Source organism: Protomyctophum parallelum (assembly GCF_964188405.1).
Source record: "Protomyctophum parallelum genome assembly, chromosome: 15".
In the NCBI taxonomy this organism is placed as follows: Eukaryota; Metazoa; Chordata; class Actinopteri; order Myctophiformes; family Myctophidae; genus Protomyctophum; species Protomyctophum parallelum.
This window is the reverse complement of record NC_139710.1, coordinates 18,158,287-18,185,041: the sequence shown is the minus strand read 5'-3', so window position 1 is coordinate 18,185,041 and position 26,755 is coordinate 18,158,287. Positions and strand designations below refer to the sequence as shown.

The 26,755-nt window shown below is 42.5% G+C and overlaps 1 protein-coding gene and 1 pseudogene across 3 annotated transcripts in view; one reads left to right on the top strand and one right to left on the bottom strand.

Annotated features, from left to right (window-relative positions):
• Positions 1-298: 298 nt before the first annotated feature.
• The window catches only part of hsd17b4 (hydroxysteroid (17-beta) dehydrogenase 4), a 45,952-nt gene continuing 19,495 nt past the window's right edge, over positions 299-26,755 (bottom strand). The window contains exons 12-26 of one of the 2 annotated variants that reach the window (XM_083783129.1): positions 17,439-17,551; positions 15,742-15,854; positions 15,456-15,579; positions 15,132-15,183; positions 14,521-14,592; positions 11,793-11,896; positions 11,598-11,663; positions 10,837-10,906; positions 8,323-8,429; positions 6,129-6,215; positions 4,965-5,051; positions 4,620-4,758; positions 3,639-3,766; positions 1,338-1,458; positions 299-1,180 (exon numbers count right to left, since the gene is read on the bottom strand). In XM_083783129.1, coding sequence (XP_083639255.1) covers positions 1,369-1,458; positions 3,639-3,766; positions 4,620-4,758; positions 4,965-5,051; positions 6,129-6,215; positions 8,323-8,429; positions 10,837-10,906; positions 11,598-11,663; positions 11,793-11,896; positions 14,521-14,592; positions 15,132-15,183; positions 15,456-15,579; positions 15,742-15,854; positions 17,439-17,551 — 1,352 coding nt within the window. In that variant the 3' untranslated portion in view covers positions 299-1,180; positions 1,338-1,368. Of the gene's footprint in view, positions 1,181-1,240; positions 1,459-3,638; positions 3,767-4,619; positions 4,759-4,964; positions 5,052-6,128; positions 6,216-8,322; positions 8,430-10,836; positions 10,907-11,597; positions 11,664-11,792; positions 11,897-14,520; positions 14,593-15,131; positions 15,184-15,455; positions 15,580-15,741; positions 15,855-17,438; positions 17,552-26,755 lie in introns of those variants that run through there. The other variant, XM_083783128.1, reaches the window with a different exon arrangement.
• Positions 17,713-21,388, top strand: LOC310872657 (glutamine--fructose-6-phosphate aminotransferase [isomerizing] 1-like; annotated as a pseudogene). Its single transcript has 2 exons — positions 17,713-17,737; positions 20,334-21,388. The product of its transcript is annotated as a glutamine--fructose-6-phosphate aminotransferase [isomerizing] 1-like (transcript).

The following is a 26,755-nucleotide window of genomic DNA, read 5'->3' as shown; positions in this document are numbered from 1 at the left end:
ATCTTACGGTGTACATGTTTGCCTGAAAATGAATCTTTGAAATGTTTCATAGTTTCGGAAATATTAAACATGAAAATGACATGGATTGACGTTTTAAAAAAACCTCTTCATTTAGTGTAAAAAAAAACATGAAAGAAAACATGACATAGTAGGTCATTGAAAAGCATGATTATATTATCGTCAATATATTTATCGTCAATATGACACACTGCATAACCATAAAAATGAGTACTTTTTTATGTCAATGTTTTACTTTTACGCAGTAGACAGTATTTCTACATAGTTTTACTTAAAAATGTGAATAATTCATTCACCATATATATAGGACATATTTTCCTTTGTGATTAGCTGACCTTGGCTTCACCCTGCTCCTCAAATGTTACAAATTTGGACACGGCAACAGCAGCTCATGATTTATTTATTTGAAAATAACATACCCTTAGGTTTCTCAAATTGCCAATTTATTAGTTTCACCACTCACCTTGACACTTCTTTTGCATGTACTTTCTGTATTCATAAAATTAAAGCTTAGTTAAGAAATTAATTTAATTTATTGTAACAGGCAATGTCACTAGTATTCTGTTAACTCATTAAATTAAATCACTATACATTTCATTACAATCGTTAATATAAAGTGTCTGGAAAAAATAAGTATTCTAATGATTACAGTATCAAATATAAACCGCCTAACGTCATGTACAGCTGTATATATTAGTAATGATGCATTAATGGACCAAACCGTGTAAATTATAAACCAAAACTATTTTCACTTTTAGAAATAGTTTTGCCTCCTCGCTTTTTTCAACAAGAGTTTTGGCTCTTCACTTGGATTGCCTCCTCGCTTGGACTGCCAAACCAAGAGATACTGCATGTACCCTAGGGCTGTCAAAACAAAGAAGCCATCCTCATTATGCATTGCAAACATGGACAATTATACAACATCTCATGCCATTTTTACACCAGTGACAAGAGGAAATCTATAAAAGACCTGTGCATAGGTTCACATAAAGAAATTCAAAGGCGTGAGTTCACATTTTGTCAGAGAATAATCGCTGTTCGGGTTGAAACAAAATTCTAGCCATGTGAAACAGGCTGTTCCATTGATTACAAAGCCAGCTCAACTCCATCTTCCATCTGCACTCCTTTGCCATCTCTTCAAAGGATATTAACATCTTTAAAAAACTGGTATCAAAGATAATCCACATTAAGTATCTTTTCACATGGTATAATTTACAATGTGTTTCTGTTGGAAGGCAAAAGTATTTAATGTCGCTCATCAAAACAGGAGAGGAAGGAAGGGAGCTATAAGGGATGTCCCTGTTTGTGCGTTGGTTTCAGGATGTTGACAGAGTAGTTGGTTTGAGGAGCTCACAGCTTGGCAAAATCTTTGAGGATGACCTCAAGTTTCTGGGCCTTCATGATGTTCCCTCGGATCTTCAGTTTGCCAGCTAAGAATGCCTGGGCGTAAGAGAGGAAAAGGGGCATTTCATTCACATTCATTTTTACAGAGTCAATCTCTCACTACTTAACAGTGCAGTTTATATTTGTATTGGACAGGTTGTGGTGTCCACTTGGGGGTCATAGACTAATAGTGACAAATTGCCTCCGGTTGGCCCCATCACACAATTGCCAAAGCAAGAAGCAATTTCTTTGTTAATGTTTGACTCTTGCTCGTTTAGCAACAGATTGATTGATTGATTGAAATATTTATTAACAGTTTGTAGAATTACAGTACATTTTAAGCACAAACTCAATACAAAGACTGTTAACTGTGAGTGGACGACCCAATTAAGCATTACACTTGTTTACAACAGGGTCCACATTGTTCAATTCATCAAAACATTTAGAGACATACAAACATTTAGAGACATACAAATAGACATTTCTATGTAGCTAAAGAACAGAACAGGAATTCATCATATAGGAAGCAAAAAAGGGAAAAGATACATTATACAGTGAGGGGAAATGGGGGTGGGGGGGGTGGGGGAACAGTAATGATGTACAGTATACATCAGTCATATTCACAATGTCAAGAGCAAGGGACCTACAGTAACTGAGAATCACATTTTCCATAATCTTTATATATATATATATATATATATATATAGATAAGCATGCATGGGCTAGAATCAATGTGACGGCCATCATGACCTTGGATGACATTTATGGGAACACGTGTCAACTGCACTCTCTAATTTTTGTCATGCAGCTCCATTTCAAGGCTTTCACCGTCGTTATTCCAAGTTTGCTGAAGAGACTGGAGAAAGGTCCCATCATCGAGGCCTTGTGGCGCTCTACAGGAAGAGTGCGCACACAGTGCCCTCCGATCAATATCAAGCACTCTCAGAAGCACATTCAATGCTACTGGATGCATATAAATTCTGCACACAGTGACGTCTGCTTCCTGTCAAAGGGAGGGGGGGGACAGTACGGCCATAACAATAACCAGCAGATTGATTTTTGGAGCGCAGAGTGCTTTCAGAACCGAGTCTGAGACATCATTACTTTCAGTGTTTCTTTATCAGACATGACAAAACTCTGGGAAAATCATTAAAAATACAGGCTCTTCAAAATCACTTTCACCGTCTCACTTTCACTCACTGATTATTGTATTTATTTACAGTATATAAACTACACTGGATCCAAGGGCATGGCTTCACAATCTTATTGCTACCGAAGGTCGCAGTTAACCATGGTATCGCGCATTTCCCGTCAGTCGGTGTGTCGGTCGGGCACCATATATGGTGCCCAGGTCTCGTGTCATCATGTGACATCATCAGGGATGGAGATGTGGAGACTCTGATGTCATAGTAAATGCAACCTGCTGTTGCAGTCAAGCCCATATATGGAGATCCCTGGTGTCATTAGATCTCCATATATGGATTATGTCAGAACCTGTTCTGACATTCCATATGTTGATCCTTCCCCATCCATCCATCCATGGACAGGTATAAGTCAAAAGGGAGACATCGAAGAGGTGTATATCTTCGATGTCTTCCTTTTTACTTCAAATTTTAAACTCTAGACTGGCCTGCCCCAAAGATATTAGTGCAGCCGTGCCCGGCAGCCAGCGAAAACTAGAGTTATCAACAGGCCCGAAAATTAAGGCCTGGCCCTACCTGGGCCTAGCCTGGCTAATAAGCTAGACCGAATCAGCCACGACAGTGTGATTTGAGTCTGGCTTATTAGCCAGGCTAACCTGGGCCCTCATCAAACCCTGTACACTCAAGAGAATGTCCCCGCACCCACCCTCACATTTCCATATACTGAATGGAGCTCACCTGTTCTGACATTCCATATGTTGATTTGACCTCATCAAACCCTGTACACTCAAGACATGCTCCTTATATGGCCAGTACAGAATTCATTCCATGTTGATCTGACCCCCCCCCCCCCCATGTATGTGAACAGAAATGTGATGCTGATGTTCTAATCATTTTAGCTCAGGACAGACACTCTTACAGAAGGCTACCTCTTTCAGAGCATGTCGTAAAAAACAAAGTTTTAATTCCGGCCCGTTCAGTTCACACATGTCAAAAGCTTCCATTACCGAGAAGCCACTCAAGGTGGCGTTTAATGAGCCGTGTCATGATCAATGTGACTGAGGGATGGCGTCGGTGCACTTGCTCGCTTGTTACCTTCTGAGGGTTGATCGCTCCCTGCACCACCTCCATGAAGTCGCCGTCCGACACTGTGAACGTCACGTCCACTTGGCCACTGTGCGGCCCTTTATGCAAGGCACCGGCGCCGCTCTTCAGATCAATGGCTGTTGGCAGATGCACACCGGGGAGATAGAGAACAGAAAGGGTGGACAGCGATGAGATGAGAATAAAACATGGGGAGTAAAGCAACAATGTTTTCGCCAGGTGGAATCTATCCACTTTGCTGAAAGACAAAGACATTTTGGAGTGCCTCATTTGTGCTTACAGTCTACTAAAAAAGAAACGGGGGGGGGGGGGGGGGGGGGGAATAATGATCATGTGGATCTTTGCATCCACGTGCCAACAGCATGGCTCCATAGATGCGTGGATCTCAGACTTCATGTGGCCATCCTGTCACATAAGTCTAGTTTCACTGTTGCCATGGTATTGCACTAGGTATGTTGGTGTGTGGTTTTTTAATGTTGTACGGGTCACTGTGTGCCTTTGTTGTCTTGTATTGTGTATTGTTTTGTATTGTATTGTATTGTATTGTATCTGTATGCTGCAGGGCGGGTCCTTGGGGTCCAAGACAAATTTCTCCCTTGGGAGACAAAATAAATAAACCTTGAACCTTGATTGGTGTAGCAATTTAGAGACTACATCATGCGGTAAGTGTCATAAAACTCTCCAAGCTTCCAGAATGTGATCGATCTACTCCTTTGATCATCCCCGTGCAAAGATGCTGCATTATAAGTAAACAAAATATGCAACACAATTCAAGCTTGGATGGCCATCTTTCTATGTACGTAGGTATTGCACTGAATGGGGCATTCTGTCAGCAGTCCTACCTTAAAAGAGTAATTTATATAATGCTTTCAAGGCATCATGAACCAACCTTAATTTCTGGTATATAATCTTTTAATATACTTTTTTGAAAGGAAAGGAAGTTGTATTCAACTATGCGCCCACTCAACTCACTCCACTGAGCCACGATCTTGCCATCTTCCATGATCTCCCAGCCGAACACAGTGTTGACCTTCTTCACCAGCTCTGAACCCGAGTCTTTAATGCGACGGCCAATCTCTGCGAACACCAGCTCACTCTGCAGGACCCCTGCCTACAGAGAGGTAGACATTCACCACAGAGAGAGCATTTCATATAATGCTGCCAACATTTGTTATATTTTGGTCTCCGGTATTTACACAGAGAAAGAAGTTACAAGAAAGAATGAGCAGAGGAAGCATCTGAAAAAAGACAGAAAGACAGGCAAAGACAGAAGGAAGGAACAGATTAACAGAATGGTTTATTTTCAGCCTGACATACTTGAGTCAGGTCCCCTGGCGAAGCCTCTGGTGGTCCATGTAAATCCACATAAGCCCCAGACAGCACCACGGCATCAGTCTCTTTAACCTGGACGGACAGAATACAGAGCAGAGAACACATCACAAAGACAGTCTCTTTAACCTGGATGGACAGAATACAGAGCAGAGAACACATCACAAAGACAGTCTCTTTAACCTGGATGGACAGAATACAGAGCAGAGAACACATCACAAAGACAGTCTCTTTAACCTGGATGGACAGAATACAGAGCAGAGAACACATCACAAAGACAGTCTCTTTAACCTGGATGGACAGAATACAGAGCAGAGAACACATCACAAAGACAGTCTCTTTAACCTGGACGGACAGAATACAGAGCAGAGAACACATCACAAAGACAGTCTCTTTAACCTGGATGGACAGAATACAGAGCAGAGAACACATCACAAAGACAGTCTCTTTAACCTGGATGGACAGAATACAGAGCAGAGAACACATCACAAAGACACACTTGCAGGGCAGTGCCTCTCAAGAAGCTCACTGTGAGCTTAAAGTTGGGACACAATCTAGTGATTGATCGATGAACCCATTTTGACCTGGGAACGATTCTATAAATGTCTTCTAAATCCTGACAGTTTTCTGAAAAAGCTGTTTCTATGTCAGTCGTTCTTCAATTTTTCAAAAATAGCAGACCTACAAGCTTGTAGCGCGCCACTCGGTGGCGCGCTATGAGCTTGTATTGAGCTTGTATGAGCTCTATTTTTCAATAGCTAAAGCATAACATGATGCTAACACCAAAAGAGGTTCCCGCCCAAAATGGGTTAAAGTCGGGACACAACCTAGTGATTGATCGATTAAAATAAACATTGCTTTGAAAATGTGTGAAAATGTCCACCCATCCGACCGCTTAACGCGGCAGCCCATTGGCCGTGGTATAAGTGGTCAGATGGGTGGGCCGTGAATGCTATCGAGGTTTTCAAGTGGGCCCTGATCCAGAAAAGACTAATAAGAACCACTCCTGTAGTAAACATCTTCTCGATCCGACCACATCACTGTCAAAGCACACCCTCTCGTGTAATATTGCTTAATTCAAGCACAGTCTGGACCTTAAATAGTAACAATCACACATTAAATCTGACAAATGAACTAGACAACATTACTGACCTTACACTGGATGTGAATCCGGTTCCCTTCCTTCCACATCTCAGTCTGTAGACTTTGGCCTGGCAGTACAGGCTTCACAAAGCGAACCTGAATTATTAGAGAGTCATGGGACCAAGAGATGGTGTAAGAACAGTGAATAAAAAACGTAATGTTAATGCAATAAACGTGTGTGTATATTGTGAACTTGTGTATACTTGTGTAAACTTGTGTGTATAATGTGAACACAATAAACTTGTGTGTATACCCAATATGTGTGGGTGAAAGTTGTAAGTTAGCTCCCATTGTGTACATTCTACAGACAGCTATAGATGAATCCACGGCGCGGTGCCCAGTAAGACAGGCCAGCTGTATGCAATCAGTGCTGTGTCAAGATGCTTAATGTGAAACCGCAGCACTGATTGCCTACAGCTAGCCTACAGGGCACCGGGCCGTGGATTCGTCTCTATACAGTCCATTCTACAGAAGTTTTTGTGTGCGTGTGTGCGTGCTGTCTATAAATACAAGACATTCCATATACCCCAGATATTGTGTTCATTAATGAAATTAGAAAAATTGACGCTATCTTTGAAATAGGCTGTCTGCTCTTATTGTAATGATTTGGTGCCTATGATAACTGTATTGTCTGCCTTTTTAATATATATGGATGCATTTCCTGAATGGGAGTATCAAAATTCAAAAGCCACTTCATTATGGTTCATTGTTCTTGCCATGTCTTTGTATATTCATATTCATATTGTGTTCATTAATGAAATTATAAAAATTGTCACTATCTTTGAAATAGGCTGCCCATTTGATTTGTATATGGACACTTGTTTTACATCAAAACTTATGAAATATCAGAACATATTATGGCCTTGGGATATATAACTGTCAAGTTATTGTCCTTGTATTTGGGAGCATGTTCACAAACTTGTGCTCAGGGGCCTGCAATTGGGCAGAATGCAAAAGTCAAATGCAAAATGGCTAAAGGCTAAATACTGTTCTGTCTCAGCTATTATGGGCAGTCTGTCTATCTGGAGAAGGCGATGTTTCATTTATCCTTAAGTGGCTTTAAAAAAAAAGAAAGATCCTGTGTGAAGCTTCAGAACTATTGGTATGACATTGTATCAGAACTCTGTTATTTTTGGTGTGCCAATCGATTTAAACCCATTGTGTCTTTTACTTGGTCTCTCAGATGATCATGTTATTGGTGTCAAACATAAGAGGTTATTCAACTTATTAACGTTTGCTGCTAGGAAGAATATTCTTTTGTTTTGGATCAAGGATGTTGCTCCATCAAAGAAATCATGGCATAACATTATAATGGACTGTATTCCTTGTGAATACATTACATGCATGTTGCATTCTAAATTGGACACTTTCTACAAAGTTTGGGACCCTTATTTAGATCATATTGGACCAACATTGTCTGCCACGGTACTTGGAGGTTTTCCGTGCCAACCTTAGATATCTTATATGCCAGCATTCTTCCCTAGTGGGTGCTCTGCTTTGGGGTGGGGGCTTGTCTGCCCTTTGGGTGTGGGGGGGTGGTCGCCCGGGCAGGGGTCTCGATGCGTTGCGTCGGGGCCGCTTCTTGGGGCGGTGGCCCTGCCGCCTGGAGAAGGGGGGGGGTTGCCGCCTTGAGTGGAGTATGCATGGGTCTGCTCTTATTTTTTTAAATATATATATATATATTTTTTTTTATCCCACGATTTTGTAACCCATTTTTCACCCCTGTGTCAATCATCTAATGTGATCCTGGGCTCTACACACCCTCCACCAACCTAGTCCCCATATATGGGGGACAAGGGGAGAGCAACGGATTCATGCTTCCTTCATGCCTGAGTGTCCAAGTTGCTCCTTTACACCCGACAGGGGTCTGCTCTTATTGCAATGATTTGGTGCCTATGATAACTGTATTGTCTGCCTTTTTAATATATGTATTTATATACTGTATGGATGCATTTCCTGAATGGGAGTCTATCAAAATTCAAAAGCCACTTATTGTCATTATGGTTCATTGTTCTTGCCATGTCTTTGTATATTATTCATATTCATATAGTGTGTGTGTGTGTGTGTGTGTGTGTGTGTGTGTGTGTGTGTGTGTGTGTGTGTGTGCGTGTGCGTGTGCGTGTGCGTGGTATAGAAAGAGCACACGCTCTTTCTATACCTGGAGATAACTCGAGTAATTGCAGGAAATGTCTGTTTACATTACCTTGATAGCCTTAAATCTGGATGGGTCATTGTTGGCGTACTGCTTGAGGACGTGTCTGGCAGCAAAGCCAAATGAGCACAGGCCATGCAGGATGGGAGCCTTGAAACCTGTCCCAGCCAACATTACATAAGTCATGTTCAACTCAAGTCGTAATGCAGACATTCAAGGTACAATTTTAACCACATGAAAATGTGGCAGGGATTTATTTCTGTGAAGACATCACAATTATTATATAATTGTCTAATCGCAATTATTTTGTATGATCCTCATAATAGTTTCCATGTGAAAACATTTAATTCATTTTCAAACATTTTCAAAATGTAGTGGAAATAGCCGATCAGTTTGCATCATGAATTGTCTAGAATAGATCAGAGACATATATATATTTTTTTATCCACATTATCCACATATATGCACATGAATATGGCATAATATATGCAGCATAGGCTATATTCTGCATCACTTGCCATACTGTATATTGGCACACACATCAGTGGTTTGGGAACCACTGATGTGTGTGCCAATATACAGTATTTCCATGTGGGGGGGGGTGTATCAGCTAGGCCGGGAGGTAACAGGCGGTGTGTGGCCAAAAAGGTTTGGGAACCGCTGGTCTAGATTGTCTATTTCCACAATTTTCGGCCATTTCCACCATTTTTTTAATTTAAATTATTAAATATGTCAGTCATTTCTTTCTATATTTAGGTTATTTGTCATATCTGCCCAGTGCTAGTTCAAAGCCTGAAAAGGCAATTAGAAATACAAGTAGACCTCCTGTAGTATAGAGCCCTGGGGGACCCATGTCAACTAAGTGGTAACTCATAATGCAGAATACCATTTGGCTCTGCTTAGACATTTGAAAAGGTCCCCCTGTGTGCCATCATGTCCCCAAACACCACAGTGCTTCCCTACAGAACATTAGGTCCTTGTTTGTTTCAGACGATCTCAGGTGCTCGCCTGGCTAACGTCAGTTTGATGGATATGGCGAGGATGTCTTGTCTCTCCCTATACGTTCACCAGGTGTCTTGTGCTGTCACATGCAATCTGTCATCCCTGCCCTGGAGATCCCACCGTCTCTAGGTTTCCCAAAGCATTTGTCACTGTGTGAAGAGGCTATACACACACTCCAGAAAGTTATCTTTATGTGCACTGAGCACTCTGCTGCGGTAGCACAAGCTGACCCTATCCCAAGGGAGATTTAAAAAAAGAAACAAGTGTAGGCAAGTGTAGTCTGGCTGGACCCTGGATACAGCCAGCCAACTCACCTCTTGAGCTAAACTCTGTTTGTTCTGGTAGCAGGACTGGAACTTGTGTCCTTATTTCGAACATAAATCAAATGTTCGTGAATTTGTTCAACAACTGTGATGACAACTTTCCTGCTTGACTTGACTTCTCCATCGGTGAAACTATTGTAAACAGCTTTGTTTTGTACACGAGTTATAAAATGCAGAGCAAGATAGAGTGGGAGTGATGCTCTAAATAATTGACCATTGGCAATGCGTGGCTGTTCAGGGCGGGCTGATTCTGCATCCAATCGCTTTCACCCTCAACACTGCACTCCTTTGGATCATCACAGTACACCCACCAAGTGTTAAGACAATTGGACCATATTGTTCTCAAGATATACAAAGGACAGTCAGACGTGTGCTGCATGTATGTATATACTCATCTGTATGTATGCATGTATGTATGTATGTATGTATGTATGTATGTATGTATGTATGTATGTATGTATGTATGTATGTATGTACTGTATGTATGTATGTGTATTTGAAGCAACCACTAGTTAAAATATATAAAAACACTAATAGCATGTAAAATGGTTATTAAGAAATTTTAAAAATACTATTTTTATTAGTATATGGTTGTAGATTTAAAAAATATATAGAAATATGAAATAATTACAAAATACTTACATTACTATAAGGCATATTGCTCTGTCTGATGTAAAGTCTAATGTTTCTTTTCATTTTGCTTCGTTTGCTATTTTCAGTATTCAAGATCTATAGCATCATTGAAAATAGGTTGTGATAATTATTCTAAACATTAATAAGGTGGGCATAATAAGCTTCGGCTTCAGCACATACCTTTTTAGTCAATTGTTCATTATGTATGTTCAAACTAACTAGCAGACTCCTCTCCGAAACAAAGGATTTTGCATAAATGGCTCAACAAAAAGATCATGGCTCAGTGCCTCAGTGAGGAACCTTGGCAAAATGAGGGACTTTTAGGGATTAGGTTACAATTACAACCATGCACTTTAATGGCTAGCCATTTTGTGTGGAATCAATTCCTCCTACAGCTGGAACACTAGGAAGTTCAAACCTGTAAAATGCCCTTGGACATTGAATGACCATGTTTCCAGATTTAAAATAGCCGTCTTGTGATGCCATTAGTCAAAAATCTGTTGATAACAAACACGTAACACGTCGAGAGAAATCAGCTCTTTCCTGGGTTTGGTCACATGCATCACCAAACCAGGTGTTTCAAAAAGCTTTAGCCAGATAGCCTCACCTCCCATGGCAGCAAAAGCGGGGTCTATATGTAGAGGGTTAAAGTCCCCACTCAGACGGTACAGGGCTGCCTGCAACCACACAGGAAATAAATGCTGGTGAGCTTTATACAACAATATAATGTATACTATACAAACAAAAACGTTTTAGCGGGGCACTTCAAATAGAATATTTAAAAAAAAGACACTTTATTGCAAGGGGTGACCGACGTTTCGACAAGCATCAAGCAGACAGGCAGAGTCTGCTCGACTCTGAGGAAGATGTCAGTCAGTCGCCCCATTGCAATCTTTTTTTTAAATATATATATATTTTTTTTATCCCACGATTTTGTAACCCATTTTTCACCCCTGTGTCAATCATCTAATGTGATCCTGGGCTCTACACACCCTCCACCAACCTAGTCCCCATATATGGGGGACAAGGGGAGAGCAACGGACTTGAACTCATGCTTCCTTCATGCCTGAGTGTCCAAGTTGCTCCTTTACACCTGACAGGGGGGAGTTTCCCTGGTTGGACGTAGCGCGTGGAAGGAACACGTTATTCCAACCAGTTCCTTTCCCCTCCATCAGGCGCCCCGGCTGGCCAAGGGGGAGACAGTTTAGTGACCAGGATTACTGCATGTTTTTTGTGAGGGTACCTACCTACCCCATTGCAATCTTAAAGAGTGTGCACGCGCACAGTGTGAGGCATCAGTAGCTCATTGCTTTATGACACACACACACACCACACACCACACACACACACACACACACACACACACACCTGGTCTCTTGTAGTACTGTCAGTCACCACAGCATCAGGTGCCCTATTAGGAGGAGGCACTAGGGCCTGGAAATAAATAAAACAACACACAAATAAATAAATGTAAGTTTGTGCACAATCTGTAAGCAACCACACCTAGGCTGTATGTGTAAAAAGATTTACAGAAAACGTTGAATAAAAGCTAGGAATGAATACCTTGGCTTTCTCAGACGTTCTCTTGCCACCGAAGCCACCGGCTCCGACCACAAACACTGACCACTGGTTGTAACACAGCAGCTCCCCCCCACTGTACGTGTTCACTGTAGAGAAGCACAACAGTGGTGTTCACTTAGCATGGGATGGCATGGTCAAAAGCCCATTCATCATAGCATTAATTGATTGAATACTTTATTAACATAATTATTAATATTATAGGTAATAAGAGCACCGAAGTCCGACATAATTTACACATCCTACCTGGGTCGCCTTTTTTCCACCCCATTCTGAATTCCTTGTTTTAGATCGCGTCAAATAAGAACTGTGTTTAATGATCCCGGAATTAGTTATATTTTTGCCAGAAACAGACTGTATCAAAAATGACAGTTTGTTTATGTTTGGACCACAATTCTTATACGAGACGATTCTAAGATGATCCAATGTTATTCTCCATAGAGATATTACTTCCGCAACCCAGGGGATGAGCGAGTGACGTCAGGACTTTGGTACTCTACAGTCAAAGTTTATGCTACAAGGATAACACAAAAAGCCCCAGGGGCTTAGCTCGTTTCCTTTGTGCACCATTGTACTGAATTCATGAGTAATACATAATACATGCAATACAAAATAATACAATACAAAACATAATTGCAATAAAGCTCAGTAGAATCATACGGTATATTTACATAGAAAGGTAAGCTGAAGTGGGGGGGAGAAGATTCTACTATCAACTATAAGATCAATGAGTTAAACTACTGCATGTTCACTTGTATTTTGAGGGCAGGAATTATTGTCTCCAGGCATGGGGAGAGAGTATGTTTTGCACTCCGTCCGTGTGTGTGTTTGTCCGTGTGTCTGTGGACAGCTAATCTCCGGCACCGTTGGCTTTATCGCAGCCATACTCTGCACACAGTACACACTCCCTGAATGCCACAGCTGAACCTCTGCCCAAAGGTTTTCACATTGGCCTCTTATAGCGCCACCAGGAGGCTGCTTTGTGCAAAAAAATGTTTTTTACAGTACACCTACACCTACCACTGGAACATTTTCAACTCAGCCTCATGGTGGCGCTATAACTGGCCAATTTGTGTTTTCACCTCTAACTGCACGGATCTATGTAAAACATTGTATGCACACTCCGTAGAGGCCAAGGAAAAACCTTTGCCTGGAAATTTTCACATCTGCTCTTTATAGCGCCACCAGGAGTTCGACATATGTAAAACACATTTTCTAATCCTCCTTCAGATTTGATCCAAATTTCATGCAAATCGGTACAGATGCTCTCCATAGTCATGTGATCAAGACGGGTTTGTTTGATTTGGCTACAATTGGCTTCTAAAGTTTTCAGGAGTAGCCCGCTTTGTACAAATCGCAACAACTACTCAACGCAGCGTCCGATTGCGGTGAAAGTGTGCATGCATATTCCCACTACGCTGAGGAAGAAATGCCCCTTGACAGTTTTTAAATCAGCTTCATGGTGGCGCTACAACAGGCCAAGTCGCCACACACACACACACACACACACACACACACGTTTATATTACTCCTAAGCATTTTGCCAAACATCACACTATCCACACTCCATTCATACTATGGTTGAAGTGGTTAAACAGGTGAAATTGGGGTTGTGTGGATTTATTTCAATATATTTGCTTTTATAATCAATTAACATATTTCTACTATAATGTACATAGAATTACCACTTAAGTTGCTGTGGAGAAAGAGAGAGAGCCTAAGTATTTCCCTTTGACAATACACTGTAAAAATTAATTGCAAGGAAATCGACCAATTTAGATATTAACTGCCAGTGGATCGTTTGAGTCAAGCAATTACTCCGGAGAGGCTGATACACAACAGATGGAGCTACCGCTTAGCTGCTTCTCTATAAAGGTCCATAAACGCAATAAAATAAAAAGACTGCTTCCTTACTGTACCATTTGAACACGTTAATTGCAAATTGAGAGCACAAGAAACCCTGCCTTTCCGATGTTGGCTGTAAAAAGGACAATTAGCATCCATCATATGGAATCAATCCAACACCGCTTCCTACATGTCTGGTATTCAGTAAACCTTTTCATTAAAAAAACATACATAAAAGATAAACAAGCGTACGTCAGAGCGGGACAACTCCGCCAACATCTTTATGCCTGTAAATGCATGCTTTCAGCTCAGCAGGATAATTAAGAGTATAGCCAGACATCGCTGGAAATTTCCCTTTGGTGAGACCTCTGGGAAGCCGGCATCCCATGTTATTTGTTTCAAGTCTGTTAAATTATAGAGCAGAGTGGCAGACTAATCTCAGCCATCTCTGAGGAAACGTACGCATATAAATAATCACTTATAGAAATATCAACATTGACGTTTATTTAACCCCTGTAGACATGATTTCAGTTTTTTTCTAAGGATACCTTCAAGAAAGAGCATGTTAAAATGTATTAATTCACTACTTGACAAAGGCACCAGCCCAGTAACCTTGTGGTTAGAGTGTCCGCCCTGAGATTGGGAGGCCAAGGTTCAATCCCCTGGCCGGGTTCAAACCAAAGACTATAAAAATGGGCACTCAAGCATCAAGGTCCAGGCCAGGGTGTGTACTTGTACATCATGGCTGGGCTATGTACTTGTATAACAAGCCACCTCACACTACAGAATCAGGAGATAGAAGGCTACTTACTTACTTACTTACTAACTACATGACAAACACAGCAGCCTAAAGGAGACTTAAACTCACCATCCATGAGTATCACTGCTCCAGAACCTTTGTCCAGCACATCAGCTATGGTGGCCTGAGAGGTCAGCGTACCTGTAAATGCAGTTATCGGGATTACTCACATCACATAGTCATTTGGTTGCTCAAAATGTACACAGTATCAAGGTTCATATAGATCTACAATATAAATCATTAAATTCACTGTTGTAAAGGGATCAACTTTAGCAAAGGCTCAAAGCATACAGAACAGGAGAGGTGTGATGGTGTGATGTCATGGCCCCAAGATACTGTATATGATGGGGTCAGGATGGTGTAGCCAGTAGCCTCTGTAAGGTATGGCCACTAGATGAGGATCTTGTCTTATGGCAACGACATAGTTAACTGAAGGACACCAGGTCACCTCTCCTCTCCTCTGCTGTATCTCATCAAGCAGGAACCGTATCAAAAAATGTAGCAATAGGTCAAACCTGTCAAATACCCTTGGCAAAAATGACAGCTCAGAATAACAAAATAGCGCGATGGTCAGAGACTCCTGAATTGATTTTCACTACACTTTATTTTCCACTTGGTGTAACATCTATAAAGATGTACCGTTATTGGGTTTTCAGGTTGAATGTTCAAAAAGGAAATACCTGAGGTTGGCAGAGGTTTGTAAAGTTCCAGATACTGTTCTCCATGCAAAACCTGTTAGAAATCGTGGGAACAGCACAGTATGAGTGAAGCTGACTGTGTGCCATCTCACACCCGTAAAGCCTTGAGTACTAAGTGTTTGATCTATCTCTGTGCATGACTGTTTTGTGACACAAACCATAAGGATACATAATATACTGTACATGCAAATGAAATGAAAGCTGAAGTGTGTCTCGCGTGTGTGCGCGTGCGCGCACACACACACACACACACACACACACACACACACACACACACACACACATACGTGTGCCCAAGTGTCCAACCTGTGTAAAATCTATGTTGAGTCCAGGGACAGAGCTCAGACCTCCGTCCATCATGGCCGACTGGGAGGGGATGACCCCAAAGGTAGGCAGGCAGCTGAAGTCTTCATGGCCTTCATACAGGAACCTAAATAATATAAAGATGACAGTGTGTAAACGTGACATTCTTCATGGATGTAAACAAAGACGCACATCACAGGAAGTCATGCTGTGTATATAGATAGTATCAATAGTAACACGGTAGCATTTCCATCTCATATCTAGCCAGTAGCCACTCTCATAAACATACCCGAGATGGTCAGGGTCGTTGGTGGACATGCCCACTCCGAGGGCATAGAGGATACATTGAATGTGAGAGTAGGTGAATGTTGAGTCTGAGATTTTCTGTCCCACTGCTTCCATCTGAGGGAGAGGAGAGGACGTTTCACTGGATGTCTTAAACAACATCATACTGAACAAAATGCTCTCTGAAAACCAAGAATATAAATAGTTTTGACATAAATAATATGTATTTATATTTTCTTCTTCCACAGATTGTGAGCAGAGCCATGCAAATGATTCAACCAAAAATGCTTATACCTCACAGCAATGAATGCACTTAAACTGGCCTACTCTAGGTACTGTTGTGAACTAGACCAGCATTTGAGTACAGCCTCACTATAGTACACAGACTACAGGCTGAGCATGCTAGCCCACAACAATTTGGAGAAAAACTAAAAAGCAAAAAAAGTAAATATGCAAGTAAAAAGGTCTCTTAGGTCATCCATGTCCCCATAAGGTTAGCAAAAGAAGGCAGAGGGGGCGGATGTTGCAAGACAGCATCCAAATCAGTGTGAGAAATAGATATCTGGTGAACCTAACAAATAAACAAAACCAGAATAAATAGTACAAACTAGTGCAGCAACAGCACACAATAATCCACACAGAAACTTGACACCAAGTTCAGCTGGGAACACTTCAGGTAACATTGTCTGTTCTCCTGTCCAAACACATCAAGCAGTCTGAGTCATGGTTTGGCCATAGACTCAGTAAGGAGGATATTGATCATACAAACACGGATGACACCACCGTGAAGCACACAGCGCCGTTGCCGGTATTGATGTCGCTGTATGCCCATGGCATGGGGGACACTGGTATTGTTGTTACTGCAGGGGCCTGTTGTGCTGCTGATGTTTGATGAGATTGAATCTGCTCTCATGCCATGGATGAGATACAGTATTATATCGTCGCATCGGCATCTCCATATTCTAACTTTTAGTTTTGGTTAATTATTATTACCCTGCTTGATCGTACTACTACAGCATCACACAAAAGTAGTACATCTACAAGCTCAAAACGTGCCGTGTTTCGAGCTTGTAGATCTGCTACTTTGGCTATTTAAAAATAAATAAAAATAAACTTTCATACTTTCGACTGTTTTGTATTATGCTACAAAACACCAGAGCAGTTATTCGTCATTGTGCAACAACTGGTACAGAAAATGGCTGCCGTGCTTTAAGGGCCATGATATATATATGATGTGATGTGATCATACATATGGCCAATGTTTTATTTAAGACGCCGAGCCAGCTGTGAGCTGCAAATCAGTTCACTGTCCGTGACTGCAGCACAAACTGAAGTAGGGCCTGAGATGCAAGCTGCCATGGAGTCATCATGCTCCACCTTTCTTCTGTACAGAGCACTCTGAAAATAAAGCGGGCACAACTTTGCACTTGCCAAGCGTGCCTTGTGTACAGTCCACGTGTGAATTATGGCCCGTGTTGGTTTGGAGAGGTTCCTTAAAGGGTGATTGAGGACAGAGTAGTGGCATTAAACAGTCATTAGGTGGCCTGTATTTGTAACCAATGTTGACAGTCAGTGGGTTTGTCTGTGTGTGTGTGTGTGCACACACGAGAGAGAGAGAGAGAGAGCAAGGAAGGAGAGAAAGGAGTACACACACACACACACAGGATTTTGTCACAAATGTACAGTATAACTGCTACTCACAGGATTGATTCCAGAGGCTGCCGCACTTGTGGCCAGAGATGCTGTGGGGTTGAAACCCACTCCACCATGTGAATCCACCTTGGACAACACCTCCACCAGTGTCTGCAGAGACTCTGCTCAGAGGACAGATGAAGAGTGGGTGGAGAGAGAGATAGACAGACAGACGGAGAGAGAGAGCAACAGATAAAACATTAAAGTATTCACTACAACTCTGTCTGCAGTGCACAGACTGCACACTGCCTAAAGAGGGGATGGATCTCACTATCATCTCAGTATGAGAGCTAGAAGCCCAACGCGATGTGAGCGACGAGATTTGGTGTAGAGGGAAATGATTAAAAACAAGCCCAAATTGATTAAATCAATTAATTACCAGCTGCATTATTATTATCTGTGGGTCTGCTGCTGACGTTATGCCACTTTTTAGCTGCGCTGCGCTGTTATGCTCAAATTAGTGACCCTAAAGAATTCTTAGGCAACATGGCTGGAGACGAGGCAGCCAATCAGAACTGCTCGACTAGCCATGCCGTGCAGACGATGGGATGTTATGGGTTGTTGCCAGTGGTGGCAACTGTCGTGACAGAAATAAGCTAGGCAGCCTCCAAAAACCAAACCAGGCAAGCAACTGTGAATAAATCCACATTAGGCGTTCAGCACACATTGCTTTCACATCATGCTCCCACAGACGGCTCCTATGTTCACAGTAATGTACTGTCCTCAATCCCAATGTCCAGAAACTATTTCAGAAGGACACACGCACACACATAGTAGATGTGAAGTGAGTGGTGCTCTTATGATCATACATCACATTCTGTGCACAGCCAATCAAATCATTTCCATATAGTGCTAGCGCCCCTCAAAAAACTATATATAAAAAAAATCACACTCGTGTGAAGTAAGCTGTGCCTTTCATCTCAATGATGACGTCTGGGGATGTCAACAATAATGGTGTCACAGACAGACAGACAGACTTTGACCTGCACCCTGTAAATTAAAAAGCTTAAACTGTCTGTGATGCTCCAGTGTCTTCCTTCCTAGACAAAGCTGTGCATTGGGGAAGCTGCACCGCTTGCGACCCTCAAAACTACATAAAAATACTCACATCCAGAGGCTCGGGCCACCATGCGGCCCTCACACTTACGTCACACTACCGCCTATATCCGACCAATATGTCTGAGTCATAGCGTTGGGGGGGTCTGTACCTGTGTCCCTCACTATCAGTTGATGGTGGTCGTTGCTAGGATACAGCTACGGTAAATAAGCTGTATGTACTTCCACCCATCTGTCCATTTTCAACCGCTTATCCGTAGTCGGGTCGCGGGGGCAACAGCTCCCTCCACCAGAGAGCTCCATACTTCCCTCTCCAGTGCAACATTAGTGACTTCCTCCTGAGGTATCCCGAGATGTTATCAATTATCACTCATACGCAGATGACACACAATTATACATTTCCATAGAACCTCACAACACAGATGCAGTAAACCACCTCACCGCCTGCCTCAGGGATATAACCGACTGGATGAGCGCAAACCTATTAAAACTAAACGAAAATAAAACAGAGGTGCTACTGGTAGGCCCTAAGCTAAAAAGAGATCAGGTGATGAACTCTCTAGGACATCTAGCCGCGTGGGTTAAACCCCAAGTAACCAGCCTCGGAGTAATAATAGATTCAGACCTCAACTTCACATCCCACATCAACAAAATAACAAAAATTGCATTTTTTCATCTCAGAAATATAGCCAAGATACGACCCTTCCTAACACAACCAGATGCCGAAAAACTCATCCACGCTTTTGTCACCAGCCGCCTAGATTACTGCAACGCTCTATTCACAGGATTACCAAAAATGGCCATAAACAGACTACAACTCATACAAAATTCTGCTGCTAGATTACTAACAAAAACAAAGAAAAGAGAACACATCACACCAGTATTACACACCCTCCACTGGCTTCCAGTCTCCCATAGAATAGATTTTAAGGTACTACTTATAGTTTACAAAACACTCAACAGCCAAGGCCCTGCATACATAACAGATTTCTTACCATCATACACTCCATCTAGAACACTAAGATCCTCAACAGCAGGTTTACTAACCACAAAAGGAAAAAATAAACCACGAAAGAAAATAGGAGAGGCAGCATTCTCGTTTTACGCACCAAAATTATGGAATACAATTCCTCAGGAAATCAGAGAGGCCAACTCCACCAACATATTCAAACACAAACTAAAAACACACCTCTTCAGATTAGCCTTCTCCACCCTGCCGTAACACTTTATTGAGGCTTCCCATCATGTATTTTATTATTATTCTATATATATATATATTATATATATATATATATATATATATATATATATTTTTTTAACAAATATCTTAAATGCTGGACCTTCTCATGCCTATTTTTATCTCAACGTCTGATGTCATGCACATTCACTGTCTTGTCTTGTATTATGTGTGACGTAACCTATATGACCTATCTGTAAAGCACTTGATGTATGTCCTGCCTGTGAAGCACTTTGAACTGCAACCCTGTATGAAAGGTGCTATATAAATAAAGCTTATTATTATTATTATTATGTTCCAAGGCCATCCGTCGAAGAAAACTCATTTCGGCCGCTTGTATTCGCAACTTTATTCTTTCGGTCATGACCCACACTTCATGACCATAGGTGAGAGTAGGAACGAAGATTGCTCGGTAGACAGAGAGCTTTGCCTTCTGGCTCAACTTTCTTTTCGTCACAACAGTGAGGTACAGTGACTGCAATACCGGCCCTGCCGCTCCGATTCTCCAGCTGATCTCCTTCTCCGTCCGCCCCTTACTCGTGAACAAGACCCTGAGATACTTAAACTCCTTGACAATGCGTGTCAGCCAATCACAATGTGAGGTCGGACAGGTCAGCCCGAGTCCATCGTCAACACCATGTGGGGACGCATCAACTTCGAGGACAACACGGTGACACTGGGCGGCCTCAAGGACCACATCAAGGCCATCCAGCGGTGCCGGCGGCTGATCCTGGTGGCCTGCGGGACCAGCTACCACGGGAGCCTGGCCACCCGGCAGATCATGGAGGAGCTGACGGAGCTGCCCGTCACAGTGGAGCTGGCCAGCGACTTCCTGGACCAGAAAACGCCTGTGTACCGTGACGACGTCTGCTTCTTCGTCAGCCAGTCGGGGGAGACGGCCGACACGCTCATGGCGCTGCGCTACTGCAAGGAGCGCGGCGCCCTGACCGTGGGCTTGACCAACACGGTGGGCAGCTCCATCTCCCGGGGCACCGACTGAGGTGTGCACCTCAATGCTGGGCCAGAGATCGGTGTGGCCAGCACCAAGGCCTACACCAGCCAGGTGGTGGCGCTGGTCATGTTTGCGCTGCTCATGTGCGACGACAGCATCTCCATGCAGCCGAGGCGGTGTCAGATCATCCAGGTCTTGAAGATACTCCCGGACCTCATCAAGGAGGTGCTGGGCCTGGATGACGAGATCCACAAGCTGGCCGCGGAGCTCTACCAGGAGAAGAATGTGCTGATCATGGGCCGAGGCTATCACTATGCCACCTGCCTGGAGGGGGTGCTGAAGATCAAGGAGATCACGTACATGCACTCGGAGGGCACCCTGGCGGGAGAGCTGAAGCACGGCCCATTGGCGCTGGTGGACGGCATCATGCCCGTCATCATGATCATCATGAGGGACCAAACCTACGTCAAGTGCCAGAACGCCCTGCAGCAGGTGGTGGCGCGGCAGGGCCGGCCCATCATGATCTGCAACAGGGACGATCAGGAGACGATCAGGAACGCAGGCCGCACCATCCACGTGCCGCGCTGTGTGGACTGTCTGCAGGGCATCCTAAGCATCATCCCGCTGCAGCTGCTCTCCTTCCACCTGGCCGTGCTGCGCGGTTACGACGTGGACTGTCCCAGGAATCTGGCCAAGTCTGTGACGGTGGAGTGAGCCACTCGTCCACTCATTGGTGGACAGTAAAGGCCTATTCATACTCTAGTTTGAGGTGAAAGTTTATTTTCTAAAGGTTTGAAGAAAACTACAATATTACATCACTCACGACCACGACACATCACTCTGTTTTAACTGTCCAACAAGTCCTTTCACTCTAGGGCTATCACCTCTGTAAAGTTGCCCGAACGGCCAAGGCTCCAAGAACAGTCAGAAATGCCGTTTCAGGGTATTTATTTCGCCCCCAAAACTCCTCCACCAAAGTCCAGTACAGGTTCAACAGGACAATAACAATAATACTGAAAAATGACAAAACGAAATAAACACTTGAGCAAACACTACTGAACAAAACCCAAATGGATATAGAGCTCTCTTCAGGCTGTACCTTGATCACACAAGGCCCTGTAGCTCTCCCTCAGGGATGTTACCTGTGTCATTGCCCACATCTAACTAACTAGCCTGTCCCTGCAGCCTCCTTTTAAATAGGAGTGGATCCTACCACTGGGCACAGACTCAATTAGCACATTTCTTCACAAATACTTCACTAATATAAATACTTCCATCAACAACACCTTGAATAAACAGTAACCTAAACATTCTCAATAATATGTTACAATTAAATAAGCATGAACTCAATGACATAATCAAAGCATAAGGAGGAACACCCCTCTCCTGCATTGCACTTGGCCCCTTCCTCATCAAGGGAAATGCCACCAGCAGTGCAGGAGAGACAACTAACCAATCAGTGATTACAATCTCAATAAAGTTTAAAACCATAGTCCTGGCATGTTATAGGAAACAGTTTCATGTGTGTTTGTATATAGGGCACGGGTTGCCCCGTGACAACCTCGTTCACTGACTGGTCTAGAAGTTGGGTGGGCGCCGCGGTCCCCTTGGTTTTGTAGGCACAGGGGTTTTGCATCTGAACCAGAAGGAGGCGTGGTCAATGGTTAAGGACATCACTGAGAGTATGAAGGCCTCGTAACAGTGCATTTAATGGGTTCTATGCACACACACCATTTTGGAAATAACTTGGGCATCTTCCCTATTCCTTCACAGGTGGAACAGATGATACTAATGAAGGCTCTGTTCCATTCTGGTCAAACAGTCAGGGTGCTGCTATTTAATTGTGCATGTTGGGCTCACTGGAAACACTATGCTGCACCAGTGGGTCTCAAAGTGTCCTTGAGTGGGTTCCAAATACGGGTGTATAACTGATGCCATTTGTACACTAAGAGTTATGCGAGTCCTTTAAATGAAAGAGTTTGAGACCCACTGCACACTAAATAGAACAGAGCCTTAAAGCTGCTATAAGCAATAATATGTAAAAATTGTAATGGCCTTCTAATTTTTTTTTTTTTTTGTATTCAAACAGCCAGCACTGGGTAAAACGCTCATTTAAAGTCATTAAAATGTTGACATATTATTGCTTGCATATTAACAGCTTTAAGTATCATCGGTAACACAAGTAGGGAAGCGGCCCGGATTCCCCGGAAGTAGGAAGAGTTATTCTGTGTGCATATAGAGCGGCGCAGTCCCGCCCCCTTTCAGAACAACGAACGGCCCAGGAAATGAAAACGCAATGCATTTCCCCATAGGCAGTTTTTATTTAATTTATTTAAAGACCTTTTAAGCGTTGTACGAAGCCAACTCTTGTCGTGACAAATCACGACAACACACACAATATTTCGGGCCAAACAAAGAATTAGAAAGTAGAAAAAAACGGCAGGTTACAACACTTTTTTTGTTGTTTTTCTTCTTTGTAATTATTTGTTTGGTCCAAAATATTGTGTGTTGTCATGATTTGTCACGACAAGAGTTGGCTTCGTACGACGCTTAAAAGGTCTTTAAATAAATTAAATAAAAAATGCCTGTGGGGAAATGCATTGCGTTTTCATTTCCTGGGCCGTTCGTTGTTCTGAAAGGGGGAGGGACTGCGCCGCTCTATAGCCCATTGACTACTGTAGTGTATATCAGTGATGGTCTGTAACTCTGACGGTACCAACCAAATGGACCCGTTAGGGTTCCATTTGTATACTGTGAGAGTTAAGGGGAGACCGTGAAATTGAAAGGTTAAGAAACCCTTGCCTGAGGTGGGGTTCTAGGGGGTCCCCCAGCAAAATGTATTAACCCATTCTGAACGGGCACCCATTTTAGTGTTAGCATCATGTTATGCTTTAGCTATTGAAAAAGAAAAATAGCAGATCTACAAGCTCATAGCGCGCCACCGAGTGGCGCGCTACGAGCTTGTAGGTCTGCTATTTTTGAAAAATCGAAGAGCGACTGACATTTTTAGAATCTGATCTCAGGTCAGAATGGGTTAATCAGACCAGTGTGTGCCCAGTGGAAACCTCGTATGAATCTGATCTCAGGTCAGAATGGGTTAATACAGCATCACAATCATTTTAATCACTTTATCCATTCAGTAATAGCAGATGAACAAGCTCACAGCGTGTCACTTGATGCGTCCTCACTTTTGTCAAAATTGGCCATTGATTGTCAATGGCATTCAATGTTTGTGTTTGCACAATCACTCAAAGCTGGCCATTAATTGTTGATGGCATTCAATGTTCTTTTACCGTAATTTCTGGACTATAAAGCGCACCTGAATATAAGCCGCACCAGCTAAATTTAGGGAAAAAAACAAATACAAGCTGCACTGGACTATAAGCCGCAGGTGTTTATACTGCCACCTGCTGGTTTTAGAAACATCATCATCCGACATATTTTACCATGTTTGTTTATATGCTAGTAGCGCTCGTTGGCCGTGTTTGTTGGCCTGTTTCACGAAACTTGGGTTAACTAATCCAGGATTTAGGCCAAAACCAGGCTTTTTCAATCCTGGTCTTTACAGCCTGGTTTATTCTGTTCCACTAAAGCCAAGCGAGGCTCAGAATTGGCGGATTTGGCGAGCCGGGATCAGCAAGCCTGGCTTAATAGATAGCCTGGCTTATTGTCTCTAGACCCAATCTGTGGAACACATATTTACTGATCCTTCTTCTTCATGGGGTATTATGGCAGTTTGCATCCTTAATAGTTGCATTACTGCCCCCTTCTGTATATCTCAGTATCTTTACTAATCTATTCAAGACTTACTGATACAAGGACTTAAGCTTCTAAAATAAATACTCCTGCTGTAATTAAAGAGAGAACATACTCTCAATAGTGGATAGACTGAATGATTAACTACCCCAAAAATATAGTTTACATTTTACCACTACTATTAACTTAAAACAGAATATTGTAAGCATAATGATATTGTCGCATTGTGATATTTGGCCATAACTCCCTCCTCTGAGGGAGCTACCTTTGGGGAAGGGTGTTGTTGTCCAGACAGGGGCCAGACTGGTGAAGTTCATGGGTTCATGTAGCATGCCAAAGTTTGTGCTATTGCCATTGAGAATACATTGGGCGTTTAAGTTAAATAACTCAGAAACTACAAAACATTTCAAAGTAAAAAGTTCCAGCATGTGTCTCCACAGTAAGCTGAATAATAAAAAGTGTTAATGGAGTTTCTAGGTGAATGTGCTTTTTTGACGTGCCAATGTCTGCCATTGAGCCCCATTGTAAAATTCTCAAATTTGAAAGCACTATATTTCTAAAACGAATGGACAACAGTTAGGACTGAATAGAAAGAATAAGGGTATGGGGGAATGAGGAACAACAGTAAAAGCCTACTGTAGGTTTTGATACGCATTGTCGATTTTATTTAATTTTTTCATTTCTATTTTTCTTGTTTGTATGTGTGTTCATTTATTTTGCTATTGTTCAAAAATTAATAAAAATGTAAGTGACAAAAAAAAACATAGAGAACACTTCACCATGTCAACCTGTCCCAATACTGGGGGGAGGTGGGAGGGACTGTATCAAATATGAGTGACTATTGTAAACAATACAGAGTCACCTCCCTGACAACAGCACCAGGAAATTGTGTTTATTTTTGGAAAACAATTCCTATATGACGATTCTAAGATGACCCAATGTTATTTTCCATAGCGATAAACTTCTGTGACCCAGGGGACGAGCTTGATGTCATCAGCATGCCCCTTTTGTGCTCCATATATGGATCTGACTGATTTGTTTGTGCCTGATGTCATGACGTTTGACAACGTTTGACTGAGCAGAGTTATGACACCTCCGTTCACTTCATGGGGTCCAATGGCGGCTCATCTATATAGACTTCTATTGGCGAATAGAGACAAAGGCCTAAACTGGAAGTTTACGGAATGCATTGGAGTCTAAGGGCTTTACAGTGACAAATGAGTTACATGAACCACGTGACTGGGCTGTTTTCTACCCCCTCAATGTTCAGTTCAGTTTAGTTTATTTTGGTTATAGAATGTACATTAAATGTATTCATTTCATCACTTCTTACAACTTTTGTAAAGACCAAAAAGGTTTAGGCTGAAGCCTGGCTTATTTTGCCTATATGCCTTTAACACCAAGCAGACTTTGAGAATAATAAAAAGAAGAAATTCAAACAAGAGGGGGGGGGGGACATAAAACAAACAAAGGAAAACAAATGGAAGAAAAGAAACAAACAAGAAAAGAAAAGAGAAGAAAAAAAGAAACGTATCGTATCGTTCCAATTTCTTCTCTGTATCGTTCCAATTTCACGCATGCGCACACCACTCGTGCAGGCAGCAGAAAATGATCTCCAGTGTCTACTACCAGTGTGTACTACCCGGTCGGATATATAGCAAGCTCTTATTGACCAGCTTGCAGCTGGTAAAAAAACGAGGAGGCCTAGTATAGATCCCTGGGGCTCAATGAAGTAAATGTATATAGGATTTTGTAACCACACTACAAAAGAAAACGTCTACGGTTGTACAACATCGACTCCTTTCTGTGACCACGTCTGCCAATATTTGTGCTGCCTCCAAAAGGGGATACTGACCTCCAATGAATACACCTTGAGAGATGACAAGCCAAATATCGGTATCCTGGCGGCACAGCATGCCAATTCACACATTTTCATAATTCATCTTCACACTGCCCGCTTAGCTATAAATACAAGTTATAAATAGATCCGTCCAGGTGACGTCACCTGGCCTCAAATGCCCATGCGGCTTGAGGCAATTCGAATCAGGGAAAGCGAAAGGGGGTGGCTCAGTCAGTGGCATGTGGCATCAAAACACAGGGAGCAACAAAACATTCCTGATAATGAGGCCGGCTACCCACAGACTAGGGCCGGACCGATGCTAGATTTTTGGGTCCAATACCGATCCCGATTTCGGAGAGTCCTAGACCACCGATTGCAGATGTTTTGGCCGATATTTAAAAACATAACACACTGAACTGTATCCCATTTAGACCTGGAACACCCATACATTGTTATACCTTTCAATCAGTATCCTTGGTATGACA